At 38.5% G+C, this 17,395-nt stretch overlaps 1 protein-coding gene across 1 annotated transcript in view; it reads left to right on the top strand.

The window, feature by feature from the left end:
• The first annotated feature begins 8,130 nt into the window (after positions 1 to 8,130).
• The window catches only part of LOC150094544 (integrin alpha-PS1-like), a 397,822-nt gene continuing 388,557 nt past the window's right edge, over positions 8,131 to 17,395 (top strand). The window contains exon 1 of the mRNA XM_090412091.1: positions 8,131 to 8,321. Within this exon, the coding sequence (XP_090268217.1) occupies positions 8,131 to 8,321 (191 nt within the window). The remainder of the gene's footprint in view (positions 8,322 to 17,395) is intronic.

Here is a 17,395-nt window from a genome sequence, read left to right as displayed (position 1 = left end):
TCCACATATCAACCAACTTCTCTGACGTACAACCTCTCAATCAATCAACTTAAGGAGCATTCCTCAGACCACTCACCAACTTGGTTATTCGCCTATGAAATTTCTCTACTTCTTCATTTTCAAGGAATCTAGATGATTACACCTGGGCACAGAAATCCAGAAATTTATTTGTTTTTATTTAATTTATTGTATATATAAGGCCTATGTAGGTCAGAGGAAGTGGTATTTACATCCTCTGCACTAGGCGGCTCGAAGATAGAAGTAACTTCAAGTTTACTCTTCAACTAGAGCAATGTTTCTTAAAGTGTGGTATGCATACTCCCATGGGTATGTGAAAGGTCTTCAGGGGGGGGGTACACCGCAATTTTCAGCTATGCGTCATTAACTCATGGAATCATTATTAAGAAAAAAAGAATTATTTTAAACGTATATATTTCTCAATAAATGTTCATACATAATATATAATATATTACGTATGAATTCTCCTACTCAAATTGCGAGTTACTATCGCCATGACGTTCACGTCCTGGCGATAGTAACTCGCTCCCTGCAGTAAACAACACGCCCTCCCCAACAGCATCACTATACTAGTTTTTATACTAAGTAGTTTTATTGTATCACTGAATAAGGTACAGAGACATCTGCAGTCTGTGTAATATATTTCTCAACAAATAGTGCAATTAGAGACAAGTAGGATAAAAAACGGCACTAACTAATGAATCACATCTCCCCTCCAACAGAAATTGCTGTATAAACTCAAGCAAAACCATATGTTGCCAGTGCAACATATGGTTTTGCTTCAGTCTATACAGCACCGACCTGTCTTGAACATGTTAAAACTAAGAAATATATAGTGAATGTGTTTCAGATATTATGGAATTCGGTTGAAGATAATTAGCATTTCCATTGTACGAATCTACTATTCATAAATTCATACAGCGGGTGGTAGTCTTTCGTAGGTAGAAGCCACATAAAAAAATAAAATATTCCCCAATACCTTGACCACCACTCCTGAGTGCTAATTGGTATATTTTTTTTACTTCTGTCCTGGAACCTCCTTTATGCAATTTTACTATTTTCCTCTCCTCTCATTACTCTGAGACTCTACCAGATCTGAGACTCAGATTGGATAATCTATTCGAAGGGACTACAAATTCTTTAGCACATTATCGTAATACACGAGTTGATATACTGTCCAAACCATTATCTACATTGACATTCAGATGGTGGAATATCCTAAGTACATCAATGATTACTCAATACTTCAACTATTTCCTTTGCTTCACTCATCTCCTATCATCTGCATTCATCAAAATTATTCTACTACACTTTTCATTTACTTGTTGCATACTGAAAAAACTCTTTCAGATTACTCTTAGCTAGCTCGACTAATCTCCACTCATACTTCGATTTTGCATCTATACCATACCAGTAACCAGTGGCGCACCCAGAGGGGGGGAGGCCAAGGGGTAAGGGAAACTCCCCCCAAAGAAAAGGAAAAAAAACTAGAAAAATTTCCAAAAATCTTTTCCTAATTAAAATTCATTTTTTTATTTATGTTTTGTCGTGTCTTCTATTTCTATACTACTTATGAATTAACGATCACTGCAGATGCTCAGTCATAGGTCGTATCCGATGCGTAATGTGTATTCGCAAATCGTCTACTCAACTCGCCTCCCCCCCCCAAAGGTTAAATCCTGAGCACTCGGCCCCCTCCAAGATTAAATCCTGAGTGCGCCACTGCCAGTAATGCTTCTGTTCTGTGTTTTATACTGCTTATGGGCTTGCTGGTCACCTTTATATATGAATCTCTTCCACATGCTTCTCTTCCTTTTTTGACTCCTCACCCATTTAATTAAAGATTTATTAATTCTCTTAACACTGCTCAATTGTTCCTTCAGATATCCCTTTAAAAGTTGATTCATTCTGTGTTGTACTTGTGATTTTTCTTTTACCTCAGCATACAGAAAATTGCGTGGTGCAGTACAATACGAGGATATACTAATATCTTTCTCTTGAAGTATATCCTCGCATGGTACTCCTGCAAGCAATTTTCTGTGTGCCAATGCTCGCAAAATGGATTTCCATGGTGGGACCATAATACGCAAGTCGCACGTTACCCGAACCAATATGCAGCGTTGTCTTTAGTGGTGAAAAGGACCGTGCACAGTGAGACGTGGAAGCTTTGAAAGTTATGTTATGGAGCAATGAATCACGCTATACCCTCTACCGAGCAGATGGACGGATATGGGTATGACTGATGGCCGGTGAACGTCTCTTACGAGAGTTCGTATCCCCAGCTATGAAATTCGGAGATGTTAGTGTGATGGTAATATCCTGCATTACATGATTTGAATCGGACCTCTGTTTGTGGTGGCACAAACTTTGAACTCTGAGATTTCAATGCAGAAAGCACTGCATCGTCCAGAATCTTAACATTCTGGACAAGGCAATGCGTCCTACTTTGTGGTGTTTCTATGGAACTGACGATCGTCTCCTTCAACAAGACAGTTCGCCATGTCATTAGGCGGCTGCTGCTGTTACAACGGGGTTTGTAGACATCAACGTCACCACACTAGTGGAATCCTGCTGACCTTTACTGGTGGTCGTCCATGGTAGCAGAGATCTTCTGCAATCTCCTCAGTGTTGATATCTTCTGTCACTTCTCGGAGCATAATCTTCAAATATCTCTCTGAGCTGAGGGAGAATGTATGATATTGGATATTCAGGGCATCAATGGTTTTAGTTAGGTGACGAAAATCACCCACTGTGGTGAGTTGAATTTTAATACCCTTATCGACAATCTTCGCTCATGAGTATGTTATCTTTTCCTTTCTCATGATTGCTACCAGAGTCATTCTTCTCCCGTAGGATTATCAGAGGCACCTTCTCCTTAGGAGAGCCAGAAGAGTCATCATTAGTGATGTCATCCTCCATCTTGTCATCTTTGATGTGTCTTCTGTTCTGCGTTTTTTGCGCTCATGTACTTCTTTTAACTCTGTTGTGGGTAGGGAAACCACCAAATCAATCTTTTTCTCCTGTGGTGTTATGTCTTCCACTTCAGTACTTGTCATGGAATATAGATTTGAAAACCCAACCTGTTCCTCATCAAATATTTTTTAAGAGCTTTTTAAGTAGCTCAAAAGCAAGTTTTTTGTCTAGGCTTTGGATTTAATTGTCTTTATCGAGATTATTCTAAAACCATTACTGCCATTCATTACTTCACTCATCTTCGCCACCATGCACCAGTCCTATTGATGATTACGATTAACGATTAACATTTCTGACTTCAAGGGTGAAGCAAAATGCTTTTCATACTCCGTACTATCCGATGGGGAAACAGTGAGTGGAAACATTTATGAGCCAATTGCTCGCCCTGAGTGGGCTTGGAGATTACATCAGAATTGGAGTTTAAGATGGCTTTGGCCTTTTATGTTTGAAGAAATCCATTGCATCATAATTTGCAACTAGTTGCAATAGTTGCAAATTTCTGTGCAGATGCTTTTGAAAAGAACGTTGTTGCTATAGTTTGTAGGAAAGTGTAAATATAGGGGACATATGTGTCCAGATTGAGATAAACATTTCTTACGAACCATGGAACGTTTACAATTATATCTCGACATTTATTTTGCCCTCGTTGAAATTTGAGAATATTAGTATCAGTGGTATGGCCACAGGCCGGAGAAGCATAAGTGGGTGTAGGATGAGTCATCTGTTTGTAGATAAGTAGTTTGATTCTGGTGTTTAGTTTCTGTTGATTAGAGGATAGAGTTGAGCAATGGCTTTTGATGCCTTTGCACAGAGAGCCTTGGTATGACAGTTGAAAGTTAGTCTTCTGTCCAGTAGTACACCAAGGTATTTGACTTCTGTTTGGCATGGGATTTTTGTGTTAAACAGGAAGATGTCCCCTTTAGAAAGCATCAGGCTTCTGGTGAATAGCATGGCTATGCTCTTCTGGGGGTTTACTTGCAGTCTTTATTTGGAGAACCATTTCTCAATCTGTAGTAGGTTTTCTTGAGGTTTTTGCGCGCATGTACTTCCTTAAACTCTGTTGTGGGCGGGAAAATCACCAAATCAATATTTTCTTCCTCTGGTGTTATGTCTTGATGGCAAGATGTGGTTGTAGAGATCTGGCTAATATCGCTGTATTATCCGCGTAGAGATCCATGATTGATGACAATGGATTGTGCGGGATATTAGCTATCTTTATCGAAAGCAGAATTGGAACTAGTATGGATCCTTGTGGGACTCCATCCAATATACGTTTCTGGGCTGATACTGTACTGTTGATCTTGATTTGCATACGCTGTCTAAAAGGTATGATTTAATTAGGTGAACCATTTCCAATGGTATTCCAGTTGAGATCAGTTTGTGCAGTAATCTGAAATGCCAAATTTTATCAAATGCATGGGCTATGTCAAGGAACACAGCCCCAGTGCATTGATGCCAGTTGTATCCTATGGAGATGTATTTGACTAGTCTATAATATCTGTTGAGTGGTACTATGAAATTGACGAAATCCAAACTGCTCTTAAGGAAGAATGTTTAATTTTTCTGCGATTTTACCCAAATTTCAGATGAGGCTGATGGGCTGATCATTTTAGGGTAGGTGCGGGTCTTTTTTGGTCTTATGGATTGGAATTTTATCTGCCACCTTCCAACAGGAAGGGAAATGTTTGAAATGGAGGATGGAATTAATTATGTTTGTCAGATGTACAATGGCTATACGAGGCAGCAACTTGATCACCTTGTTGGTGATGCCATCAGGTCCAGGAGCTTTTTTGTTTTTTAATCTCCTGATTATGTCATACATTTCTGCCGGTGATGTGGGTGCAATTTGATTGGAGCAGGTTACAAAAGGTTTTAATGAGCATCTGACATGTCGATGGTTCTTGTAGATATGATTGAAGTCTAGATGTTCATATGAGGATTTACATTTCTTGTCTAAGTTTTCTGCTATTGCTTCGGCTTTATCGGCATCGGTGTGGATGAGGCCCAGATCTATTTGAAGAGGGGGAAGAGATTTGTCTTTGTTTTTGATCTTTCTAATTAGATTCCAAATGGAGTGATTGTCAGAAGAGATAGAAGTCATTCTTTCTTCCCAATGTTAACTTCTATATGCTTTAGGGCATCTCTCAATGCAGAATTGAACCTATTTAGGATTCGTTTGTCTTGTAGTGCATGAGTATTATGAAACCTTTTTCTAGCCTTATAAGTAATGACTGCGTTAAAGGCTGTGGTAATTTGTTGGATAAGATCTTTAACATCTGTTTCAATTTCTTCTTTGAATTTTATAAGTGGAACAGGAGCAATATATTTCGGGAGTACTTTGGACAACCTTTCTCATGATATGAATGAGTGTGTGTAGGGGAGAGATAGTTTTTCTTGGTTTCACAACTGCAACAGTATTGAATTGTGATCACACGAAAGGTCGTTAGTGTCATTAAACTGTGCTGGAGTCTCGCATTCTGCAGTATGACTGTCCAAAACATCAGCAGTGTCATGCATATTATGATGGGTAGGTTCGGTGGGACCTGCCATAACCTCGTTGTTGGATCCTGTATAGTTAGCAAGTATATGGCCATTCCTATTGGTAGTTCGACTGCTCCAGGCGGGATTCTTGGCATTTAAGTCACCAACAAATAGGACAGGCTCTCTCTGATGCCGAAGATGGCATCCAAATCCGAGGAGAGTAATGATTTTAATGGAAGATTGTATGTTGCATAGAGGCTCTGTGGCTCAGCCTGTCAGTTCCGTACAGATGATATTCCCTAATTTTGGGGTTGTCCGATGGTCTCATATGCATTTCACTTATCAAAACTATACCTAGCTGATGTCTTTGGGTGAACTCTTGGAGCTCCGTGACCCTATATTTGAGGCCGTTCGCCATCTACGCAATAATCTGCAGAGATTCTGGATTTGGTTTATTCCTGTTCATGAATGAGCGCTGTGAGGATGGTTTGTGTATCCTTTAGGAATCTTTTAGTAGAGGATGGCGTAGGGTTGGATCTGCTGAAGTCTTGGAGCATATTTGCTAGACAGGAGGTGATAATAGTTGTCAGATTTGTGTGTGGTACTAGCTGATCCTGTTCATGAGTTATCTGTTTAGAACGGACTACATCTGCATATGTCCTTGTTTGTCATTGTTGAGTTGTTCTTTTAAAGGCCTTTGAGAATTTTTCCTGATCATTGAGAGGCTATGAAGCTTAGGCCTCTGGCGTGCATCTACTGTGGGAAGAAGACTGTCTGTCTCTCTTCGATTTGCTATTTTTTGGGTTTTGAATGTATCTTCTGTGGTTGGCTGTGTGTGGGCCACCGCAGTTGACACATTTATCAGGGGAGGTTTTCGGCTTTGTGCAGATGTTGGTTGGATGGCTATCCCCGCATTTTAGAGAATTTAAACTCAGCCTTACACATTTTCTGGGCATGGCCAAACTTTTGACATCTGTGACACTGACCTATTAAAGCCCTTTTCCCTTAAGGGTTCTGGACTAATTTTAAGTGCACAGATTGACGTCAGGTCAAAAATCTGTTTGCGAGATTGATGGATCTCAACTAATACTAGTGGCATCGGAGTCTTGTCTTTTTTGGTCATTGTGCTGACCTTGATGGATGGCAGGTCTTGATGGCATAGATCAACAGCCACTTCTTCTGTGAATACATCTTCAGACACCCCTCTGAGCACCACATTCAGATTTTTCTCAGAGCCGAGCGAGAAAGTGTGATGTGTGATACTGAATGCCTGTGGCATTCATTTCTCCTGTCACTTTTCGATAGCCCATCACTGTGCTGGGCTGAATCTTGATGCCGTCGGTGACATTTTTGGCAGTGATATAAGAGATCTGTAGATTGGACATGGGAGCCCTAAGAGACATGATTGGAGGTATCTTTTCTCTAGTGGAGGCAGAGGAGTCCGAAACGAGACCATCTTCTTCTATTCCATCCTTTTTTGGCGGTTCAGAGTCCGTAGTTTTTCGCTTCTTGCGCACTCGAACCTCTGTAAAATCAGAGGGGGTGGAGATCACCAAGTCCAGCCTCTCTTCTGTTGGAGCAGTGTCGTCACCCTCGTTGTCGTCCCCCGACATACAGCATAAATTGATTTCAAATTTTTTAAGAATCTTTTTAAGTATGTTTATGACCAGCTCTCTGTCAAGTGACTCTACCAGGGCGTCAGCGTCAACTTCACTCATTATGAGAAAATTAGGTGTAAAAGCACTGTTTAAGAGGGCGGGTCCTTAAGTCCGCATAAGTCCAGTAGATCCAATCGATGGTCTACCCGCAGAGAGAATCCCGCAGCTGCAAAGGACTGCCAGCAAAACCGAGCGTTGGCAAAACTCGCGAAGTAGCAGCAATGATTTAAATTAAATCAACCCGTGATTTAATTGGGGGGGGGGGGTCGGTGTGATTCAGGACCTGCCTTGTCCCTTATTTCCACCAAGTACAGACTGGCAGTCGAAATCTCCTTCTAGAGGCTGAAGACTACTGATGGGCACAGGGCAGGGAACAGGAGAAGACCCGAGAAAGTTGCATTAAAAGCCAAAAGCTTACCTTACGCTGAACGAATGCTGATAAGTCCAGCCAATCCTCTCAATCGACCGTAATCACAATTCCTAAATTATTGACGATTACTGATCAGCAGCATTCTTAAATAGTTGTGTAGAACATGTGACCAAGTATTTTGTTTGCGCAGTGTAAGTGACGTTTATGTATATCTGTATAAAGGTTTTTAATTCAGTGGCCAGTATGTGTACAGCACGTGATCTGCGTAGAATGAATTGTACATTTTGCTGCGTTTAATTGTGCATACCGTCGGACTATTTTTGCTCCCGCTGACAAATGAATATTTCTTCCCAGGTCATTTCCTATATCATAAATGTACAATTTAAATAGCAGTGTCCTGAAATTACAGTTTTTTTCTTTCTTTTAGCTTTCTCTCCTCCTCCTCCGCGTTCTCGATCTTCTGAAAAACATGTAAACCGGATAATAATTTGTGCAATATTCGCCAGAAGTCGCCCAAGTATGTGATGTCAGTAACTTCGCGTTTGGCGTCGACCGCTTGTGGCTCCAGCATTCAAACTAAAGAACTGACAGTGCTTGTATGCACAAGTGCAGCGAGGCTGCGCTAGTTGAATGCCGTGGAAGATGTATCGTTCTGTAACAGGCACCTTAGCATGTATAATTTTAGCATTTTTTCTAGCATGGACACACGGTTTTAACCTTGAACCTAAGCTTTCCGTTATTAAATTAGGAGAATCAGGATCATATTTTGGATATTCTGTTGCAGAACACCGAACGATAGACGGAAATCAGATAGAAAATGTGTAAGTAAATTTTTTATTTTATTTATTTACTTATTTTTTACAAATTATACCCTTGCCATTTCAAGGTAAGAATGAAAATACTAATGTCAAATCGGAAAATAGGGAAAAATATCTTTTTTTTTCTATGCTTGAAGTTTTAATTAAATAAAGTTGCAATTCTTGGAAACTGTTTTTCCCGTCAGTTGTTTTTCTAATCAACACAGCTGGTTCTTTAAGTGTTCTGTATTCACATTAGATTTTGTACTTGAAAGTTGTTTTTGAGGATACTCCGTGTTTTAAAACAGTTTGATTCTGTGTGTTAGATTTTTGTGAACAGAGACAAATTATATAGCAGAAACCTATGATATAAATGTTGTTAGAATTATTTAATCCGACTTGCTTATGAAATAACTAATTACGTTGACAATTTACAGTGATATTTGGACATTAACTTTAGAGAGTACTGGCGCACCCAGGAATTTTTGTGGGGAAGGTCGGGAGGGGGTTGAGCTGAGCCATTGGGTGCTCCCATATTCTTATCTTTATCTTTTTAGTTTTGTTTCTTTAAAGCGGAAATATTTAAAATGCATTCTATACTATTCATGATATATATTTAGATATTTAAACTACTGATGACAAAATTATGTACATATTACCTGTAATATTGTATGAGATGTTCAGCATGCGGCAATAGTGCAAAATTGAGCATCGGAATGCACAAAATAACTGACCACTTCTGTTTCAAAGTTATTTGATTCGATTATTATATTTCCTAAATTTGCAAAGTAAACAGTAAATCCTTAGATAAGAAAATGTATCGTTAATTAAATAGCTATAATAATAATAATAATAACAGTGTAACTTAATATTGAGGTAATTGATAATATATTTCTTTGACGTGCGTTGCCATAAAATATAACTCGAATTCCATAAAATGGTTAATATTTATTGAAGTCCGTAGTTTTACTTGACGAATTCTACACCCACTTTCTGCCGCACCCAGAAGACATATACCTTGCTATGTAAAACGTGTGTTCTTGCCTTTCCGTGCTTTCTACTCCGATCCCCCCACTCTAGGAGTTTCACTACGTAGCAATTACATCGGCGTTTACCTGTCCTGATACCCAGCGGCGCCAAACTCTTGTGTTTACAGAACAAGTCTTGCATATGCCCTCTTGCGGTTTGTTGAATACAGCGTATCTGTTATGGAAAAACAATAAAATATAGTTGTTGTTTTTCCGTATATATATGCATAGATATTTGTTAATATAATAAAAAATAAACCGTTATATAAAGCACTTGCAGCGCGTTGTGATTGTTGAAGCCACTCAACAAAGTTAAAAATGTCGCCTGTCATAATACTGCCATTCAACTCTCATGCAAGTTAAATGTTGTAAATTTCCAAATGAGTGGAAAAACTAAAAACGATAGTGTTAACGTCTCTTTATCTCTCTCTTATTAAGCTGAACCAGAATCTGGAAGGAGCGGGACCAGAGTGGTCGCCTCTTCTTTCAAGAAATCAGACAAAATTATATAAATTTTCAGTTAATTAGCAAACACGCAATCTATACGTTTTTATTATTATTATTATTATACATTTCAGAGATAAAATAATTATTAGTAGTAAAACTCAAAGTCTATGTATGTGCATCCCACTCAGCGAATTCGTACACGCCAATCGTATACCTTGATTGGGCTACAAGTTCGATGATGTGGGAACTGTGACATGGAAACCAAACAGAACTTTTCCAAGCCATACCAGTCTTCCAGTAAACTGTAGTAGGAGATACGGGAAGATGAAAATCGCTTGTACTTATTTATAAATATCCATACTACTTATTGGCTGAAGTGGAGATGGTATCCGCTGAGCCATCCAGCCCGATATTTCATCCATCGTCTTGAATATAGCTGTGAAGCGTTACTGCACTCTGTTTGAACTGTTTCAACGCGACATTCATAGCAAATCTTTGTAATGTTATCCATTCAAATATTCGCTGTAACTTTTTTTAAAAAAAAATGTATTTCAATATATATATATACACACACACACACACACACACACTTCTTTTTTTTTTTTTTTTTAAAAATTGCAAATTCGTACTTGTGCAGTACGTTATTTACAGGAAATTTTAAGTCCTCTCGGTTGACAAAATCCTAAAACGTGTACGAATAAATTCAGAATTTATGAACCAAGAGCAATTCTTTTGTAGTAATATATGCGATCTTGAACACATTCCTGACTTCTGGTTTCCTTCGATTACATCATCGTATACTTGAATGAGCTTCGTTACTGATTCATTCTTGAAAATGTAATTTAGAGATGGATTTTTATGTGAATTGTCTTACATGAGAACAACTGAATCATACTGACCAAGAGATTTTTCTAATTTCCCATCACACTAAGTCATAATTTCTTCTTTCCTTTTAGGCTCGATGGCTTGTCACAGCCAGTTAACTAACTTGGTTTCCTAGAAACCATGGTCGATGCTTACGATAGCGCAGTTAATTCTGTTTCAGTTGTCTGCTTATGGCTGTAAATTGCATGTATTTTTCTGGCTGGTTTGCAGGAGGAAAAACCTTTTAATATCCGTATGCGACCACTTAACTCATCTTCGCTTGAAACCTTGATGAAGTTTCTTCGCCTCCTAGCAGAATTTGAACCCGACCGAAGGGCATCCTCGACACCGACTGGGCTACGGAAGATCCAAAATCTTACTTCCCATATATTATTAACAACCATAATATGAAGTATAGCTTTCAAGCATATATTTTGAGAAATTAATGATTTTCATGCAGAAAATTATGGGAATACGCACAAAGTGCTGTGCTCGTTTGCTAATGATCTGGGTTTCAAACGCCAAACATAATGCAGTATAGAATATAGTCTACTATACTCTGTTCTACTATTGGTCCTAAGAATATTACTGCAGGATCTTTACTTATATCAATGAACGTTATTTAACCCAGTGTGTTCAGAAACGTTAACAATCTATACGAAACACTGTATCAGAAACATCGACTACTCGTATCTTCTCTTATTCATAACTTTCAGAAGATTTGCTTCAATGCTTTCCCGTTAAGTTTGCAAATTCATAATTTCAGAAAGCTTCAGTTGACCGTGGAAGAATAGAGTTAAATAAGAAATATGCTGTTTATATGTTTTGTTTTTAAATTAAAAAAATAATAATTTCAGCTGTAAAAAAAATTGACAGCGGTGAGACGAAATAACCTGTCACGAATCCTGTCTACAACTCATGAAACTTACAGGCCTTTCAACCAAAGGTGAGTTAGCTGATCTCATCAATGGAGATTTGACAGCGTTTCTTAACAAGCAAAGCAGGTCAAGTGACCAGACAATGCCTTCATATATCAAACAGGATATGTCTGCCTTGTAGCTCCTTTTTTGTGTTACTGCTTATCAATTTTATAGTTTTTTTAATTTATTTTTTACGTAGTCCGAAAAACTCTGCTCAAAAGACCAAACATGGAACTTTTTTCAAGGCCACTTCAGGCCTCCAATAAGTGGGGAGGTGGTCTCTCACTGGCGATGAAATTCATCTCCCATCTACAGACAATCACAAACATCCGTGTCCACGGCGGGATTCGAACCCCACAGCCTTCTGGTTGGAGAGCGGTTGCTTTAAAAAAATAAAAATAAAAGCAACTTATTCAGTTATTTAAATCAGCAGTACACGAATTCTTCTAAAGAGCAAGGAAAAAAAAAAAAGATTCAACCAGATGCAACGCTTCGTCATCATCGGTGATTAAATTCATTTTTATTAACGATTCGTATCGGTAACAAGAATACGATAGACAGCCCTGTCATATCGCGTTCCTAACCCAAACCGGTGGTATTACCTGAAAAATAATGCGAGATTTGCAGTCGACCTTTCCGCGTCCTGATGTTTACAACTTGAGTTTTCCGAAGCGGAAAGCCTACTTACATGCATCAAATATAAATTAACTCGAAAACTGGCTGGGAAAAAAAAAATCTATCGGCAGTTAGAATCAAAACATGTGACGGTCTAATTCTACTGATTTGCTATCATGACATCTACTACAAAACTATCTAGGATCTTAATTTTAATATAATTTATTTTAAAGAGTAGAAAACAAATGACAGTTACAGAAAAAATCTCCTCCACTTCAGGTATTTAAATGAATGAATATGAAACGAAAATTCAAATATTTTACCTGAAATACAACTGGTCTGGAGGAAGAAAAGAATGAGGAAAACTGTCTTTTCAGGCGTTAGTGAAAACTTCGCAGAGTTTGTCTCACTTGAGAAATTAAGCCTAGATTGCTATGAGACCCATTCAGTAAGATTATAGCAACTGTTAACTGAATGCATGCGGATTTGCCACATCCCCACGCTTTGGAGAATCCCGTGTCACTTTATCCCCCTGTTGACATTTAATTCCATTGAATTGTTAAGAATGATCAGAAAACTGTTGCTTTATTGCATAGCATAGCGTTCTATGACATTTTACTAAAACTACTAAATCTATGTGACTTTTTTTTTTTTTTATGAATTGAATGCAGCATATGTTTGGTGAAGCGATTTGATTAGAATCTAGGTCAATTCAGCAGCTCGCTACGGACACGCTTACTGAACAACACGAAACTTGACCTTTTTCATCAACATAGTAATAATATCATCCTTCGAACCTGTTATGTTACTTGGTTAATTTCTCTAACCACAGCATACCCCCCTTGCAATTACCTGTGCACTCCTATTCTTCTGCCGACAAGAAATAGCATCAATTTAATCGTCATTTCATTAGCTAATAAAAGATAGTCAACAAAGATAAAACACGGCTCGAGTCGCCTTATGGCAGGGTAGATCTTATCTGAACCCTTTTAAGTCAGTGAAAGCAGTTGTAGAACCACCGTACCCGCGAAACTCCATATTGTGGGAAAATAGGGGTAGAGAGTTCAGTCGGCCAAATTAAGAAATACAAGAAAATAAAGCTTTCTAAGAGCTCCTACGAGTAAATAACAATACTTGAGTAAATGCACTGTTTCATTACCGGGTTACACATCAGAGCCGGTGAAAGCGATCCACGACATGTCACTTTTTTTTTTTTTGCAACTGTTGCTTCTTGGTAGCAGGACACTTTCCACTGAAAACTGTTACTCGCATCATTCAGAATGAACTGCAGTCGTCCCCTGCCACCTCCCCATTTTATAATTGTCATATTATTATTATTGTGCGACACCTTCAAAGAGTCCGAAGACTCGTTGAGGGAGGGCACCCACTCCACTCTCCGTCTCAACCACTCAATCCACCAATTGCAGCGAACCGCAACTACCATTATCATCTCTACCAACGCCATCTGCTGGTCACCACCACTAGTATTTTCACATGCAATCACAAACATCCATGCCCACTGCGGGATTCGAACCCGCAGCCTTCTGGCTGGAGAGAGGATACGCTAACCACTCGGCCAACCAGACCGGCTGATATTATTAACCAAGAGTATATGGATGGAAATAAAATATTGATATCGATCGTTGTTTGCGAGTATATGGAAATCAAAATGTATACGTGGCGAATATTTTTAATAACCTTTCTGACAAAAAAGTAATTAAATTCTCTTATACATGGATTTGGTTGACTTATACACGTTAAAAAATATATTTTAATTACCAGATTAAAATTTACTTTCATTATCTTTTACTTTTAGCGTGATAATTCGGTACCCTGGGAGTTATACAGGTGAAAGGTAGATAATTTGAACATCCTGCTCTATAGACTAAGCACGGTACCGTCACTAGTTACTAAAGGCATTATCTGTCACCTGAGGACATTCCGACCGCATAGCCAAAAGATTAAAGAATAAGGACGCTAGCTGCCACCCAGGCCGGGGGAACATCTACAAAAACGTATAACATCTTGGTTAAGAAGAATTTTCTGTGCTAAGATGAGGTCTTTTAAATCCCCTTAATAATTATCCTTTACTCACTCAACGAGAGTTAACTAGATAGGGGGGGGGGGGGATGATAAACATGATCTCATCCGATTTTAGAGTGTGCTAGCTCTCTCTATGAATGGGAACCAACAGTTTGAAACTGTTGTCAGACGCCTCACTCAAAAATCAGTAAGAGACAAACCGGCGTCATAATAAGACTTCGTGTGTCTTTAAGTAGTACAGCAACTCATGGAAATGATTTATATTTTCGAATCTCTCAGTTACTTAAGGAACTTCTGTTTCCCAAGGGAGAGACTAAACGTTTTGTAAGTGATTATTGATTGCCACTCAGTTATAGGATTACATATTATTCCATCCATGGTAGTAAATATCTGTTTTCGACCGTGGGCGAGATTGATCTTTGGGAAAAGAAAAAAAAACTTAAGAAATAATTTGTGAGAAACAGAATGGATAATTCCAGTACGCCAAATGATTGTGACTTGTGCGGTGATTTGACTTACGATTATTGCCGAACCCTCCTGAACAATCTTTCGTTGAAGCCATCGGTGCTTTCATTGAGAACTTTCGCTGGGCCCCTTCAGCCGTCGGGTTCCCCTCCCTCTTACGGGTTTCACGGTACGGTAGTTACGCCGCTTTCCTTGTGGCAGTAAATAATTGCGTTTGCACCAGTAAAATGCCGCGCCACTGCATTTTTTTGAATGTAATGAACCTGTTCTTGAAGTTGACGGACAGCGATTATCTGGAATGCCGCACTAGAATGGCTCGGTTCGAAGAAGTACTTCAGTTTGTGCCCCTTGTTCACATGTAGTAGGTTAAGGTAATACTCTCTTCAGACAGTCAAGGATCCTGTCAGTATTTATTGCGTTTTTTATAAGTTGACCTTTTGGAACTGATGTATATGTAAAGGAAACTCCTTGAATTGTTCGGTCGGTATTTAAAAGCAGAAAATGCTACAATGATTGGCGAGTAAATAATTGAAAATATTACACAATATTATAGAATAAAAAATGTTAATTATTCCGTATAGTGGTGTACATTCACGTTTATTGTAGTATTGAAATGGGGGGGGGATAATTAATTCGTGAAGAGGAGTAAAATATAGAGTCGTACATATTGCTAGCTTAATTTCCTCTCGTTACTTTTAACTTATGGAAACCATGATCTAGAAGATTAATATTTTACGCTATTTGTGCTAAATATACCCTCGAAATTGTCTCTATTTGATGTGGCAAATGTACATCTTTAGCAAAAAAAAAAAAAATAAAAATAAAAATAATAGAGAATGAACAGGTTATTTTGGACAATCTCGTTAGGATTACAGCTGAAATATGCGCTAGGTAGCGAATCAACAAAGCTGAGAACTTTTACATCGGTTTATTACCGTTCTAGTACTGACGAGCTACAAAATGATTGTGTATTCTCTGTAGGTCACGTCTCTCCAGATAAATTCAGCACCATCAAGTCACCCATCAGTGGTTTGCTTTGCTTTTGTGTGAAAGCTTCGATAATGCAGTTCCCGATGTGCTTATCTCAAGTATCACCATTTTGAAACTATTTCCAAGCGTTCCATGTTCTTCTAGCTCATCACTAACTTACATTCTGTCTGCCCTGTTATCTGCGAGCTCCATCAGTCGTCTCTTTCCTAAGATTATTTCTCACAGATCAGTAACGCTCGAACTAGTAGAACTTGTACAAACAATGAACCCATCACATGGAAATCAGTAATAATTGAACTTGAAAATTACTTTGAAACTTAATTCCGATGGCCAAGATCAACTTTGTGCACTTGATTAAAGTCGGCTGTTTTACGTATTGTATCTAGTGCTGCTGTGTGTTATTCCCTCTCCGAACAGGGTTGTTGCCCGAATTACATTTAGCAATATAATGATGCATTACTACACACGTTAATTCGATTAATAATAAATGACAAGGATAAAACACATCCGAACAACACATAAATACACATTTAAAATAAGACCCAGGAAGATTCGTAACGAGTGAAATATAATTGTATATGAATATCAGGGCCGAGCATAACTACAATGTTAATTAATGGATTGAGAACAATGCTGATAAAATAGCGTCTAACTGGAAAGGCATTTGCGACCTTCATTCCTTATGTGATCAAGCTATAAGAAAACGCGCGCGCGCGCACACACACAAAACGTGACTTGATATAGAGTGGTATACTGATTGCTTGAGAAAATGTAAGAGCGGTATCACAATACTACGTACGTTATGCTCGTTCGTTGTTGGCACAAAGGTAAACGAAAAAACAAAGGTCACATGTATGAGTGAACATAAATATCCAAAACCTTCCCGATGATCGAACGGTGTTAAGATTACTGGGGTCAAGAGTCAACAAATATTAAGAGCTGTAACGGTTGTTTGCTAGTGGAATTCGACCTGTTTCCTGTACTGTAGAACCGATTCTCGTAGGAACAGAACGAAGCACAAACACACGAGGACTGCGAGTGCTGACTCCGAGTAAAAGCGAAATGAATGCCTCAAGAGGTTAAGAATATTACGGGGGAGAGAGAGAGCTTATATCAGAGAGTATGGCAAAGTTTTGGAAGCATCTCGGCAGTATTTGAATATTTTCATAAATTCCAAATAAAATAATTAAGAATTTCCGAAATTATTAAACGTCATATTTTAAATCGAATTTGACATACAGGAATAATGAAAGATTCAGATTATAGGTTTGACGCAATATTTATTTTGTTTTACTCATTTTCCATACGAAAACACCTCTCTGACTGCAAATTTGTGGAGATGGAATTATTTTAATGTTAAGGTATAACTGATTCAAAGCAATATTTGTTCAGTATTCTGGTCAAAGCAGTTGAGCTCACCAAACAAGATGACGACGAATAAATTTCTCTGAGTTCAGACCACTTATATTCTTGATGCTTTCTATCCATTTCCTTCATATCAACTGCTTTAGTGTCCAATAATACAAAGCACTTCCTTTCCGAAGTGCATAATGCTGGCATTAAGGAGGGTCACTACCCCAAACCGGTTTCGACCTTTGGACTCATCAGTGGAAGCTAGATCCCAAGGCGAATTCATGTAGAATATCATCATCAACTTTCTCATCCGCCTAAGGTGGGATGAGTCTACCATAAACAATAGCTTTCCAGCCAATCCATCAGCAGCCAC

This window comes from Typopeltis vanoorti, chromosome 22, assembly GCF_054136105.1.
Source record: "Typopeltis vanoorti isolate ZY-2024b chromosome 22, IOZ_Tvanoo_1.0, whole genome shotgun sequence".
NCBI classification, from domain to species: domain Eukaryota; kingdom Metazoa; phylum Arthropoda; class Arachnida; order Uropygi; family Thelyphonidae; genus Typopeltis; species Typopeltis vanoorti.
This window is presented reverse-complemented; position numbering and strand designations above follow the sequence as displayed.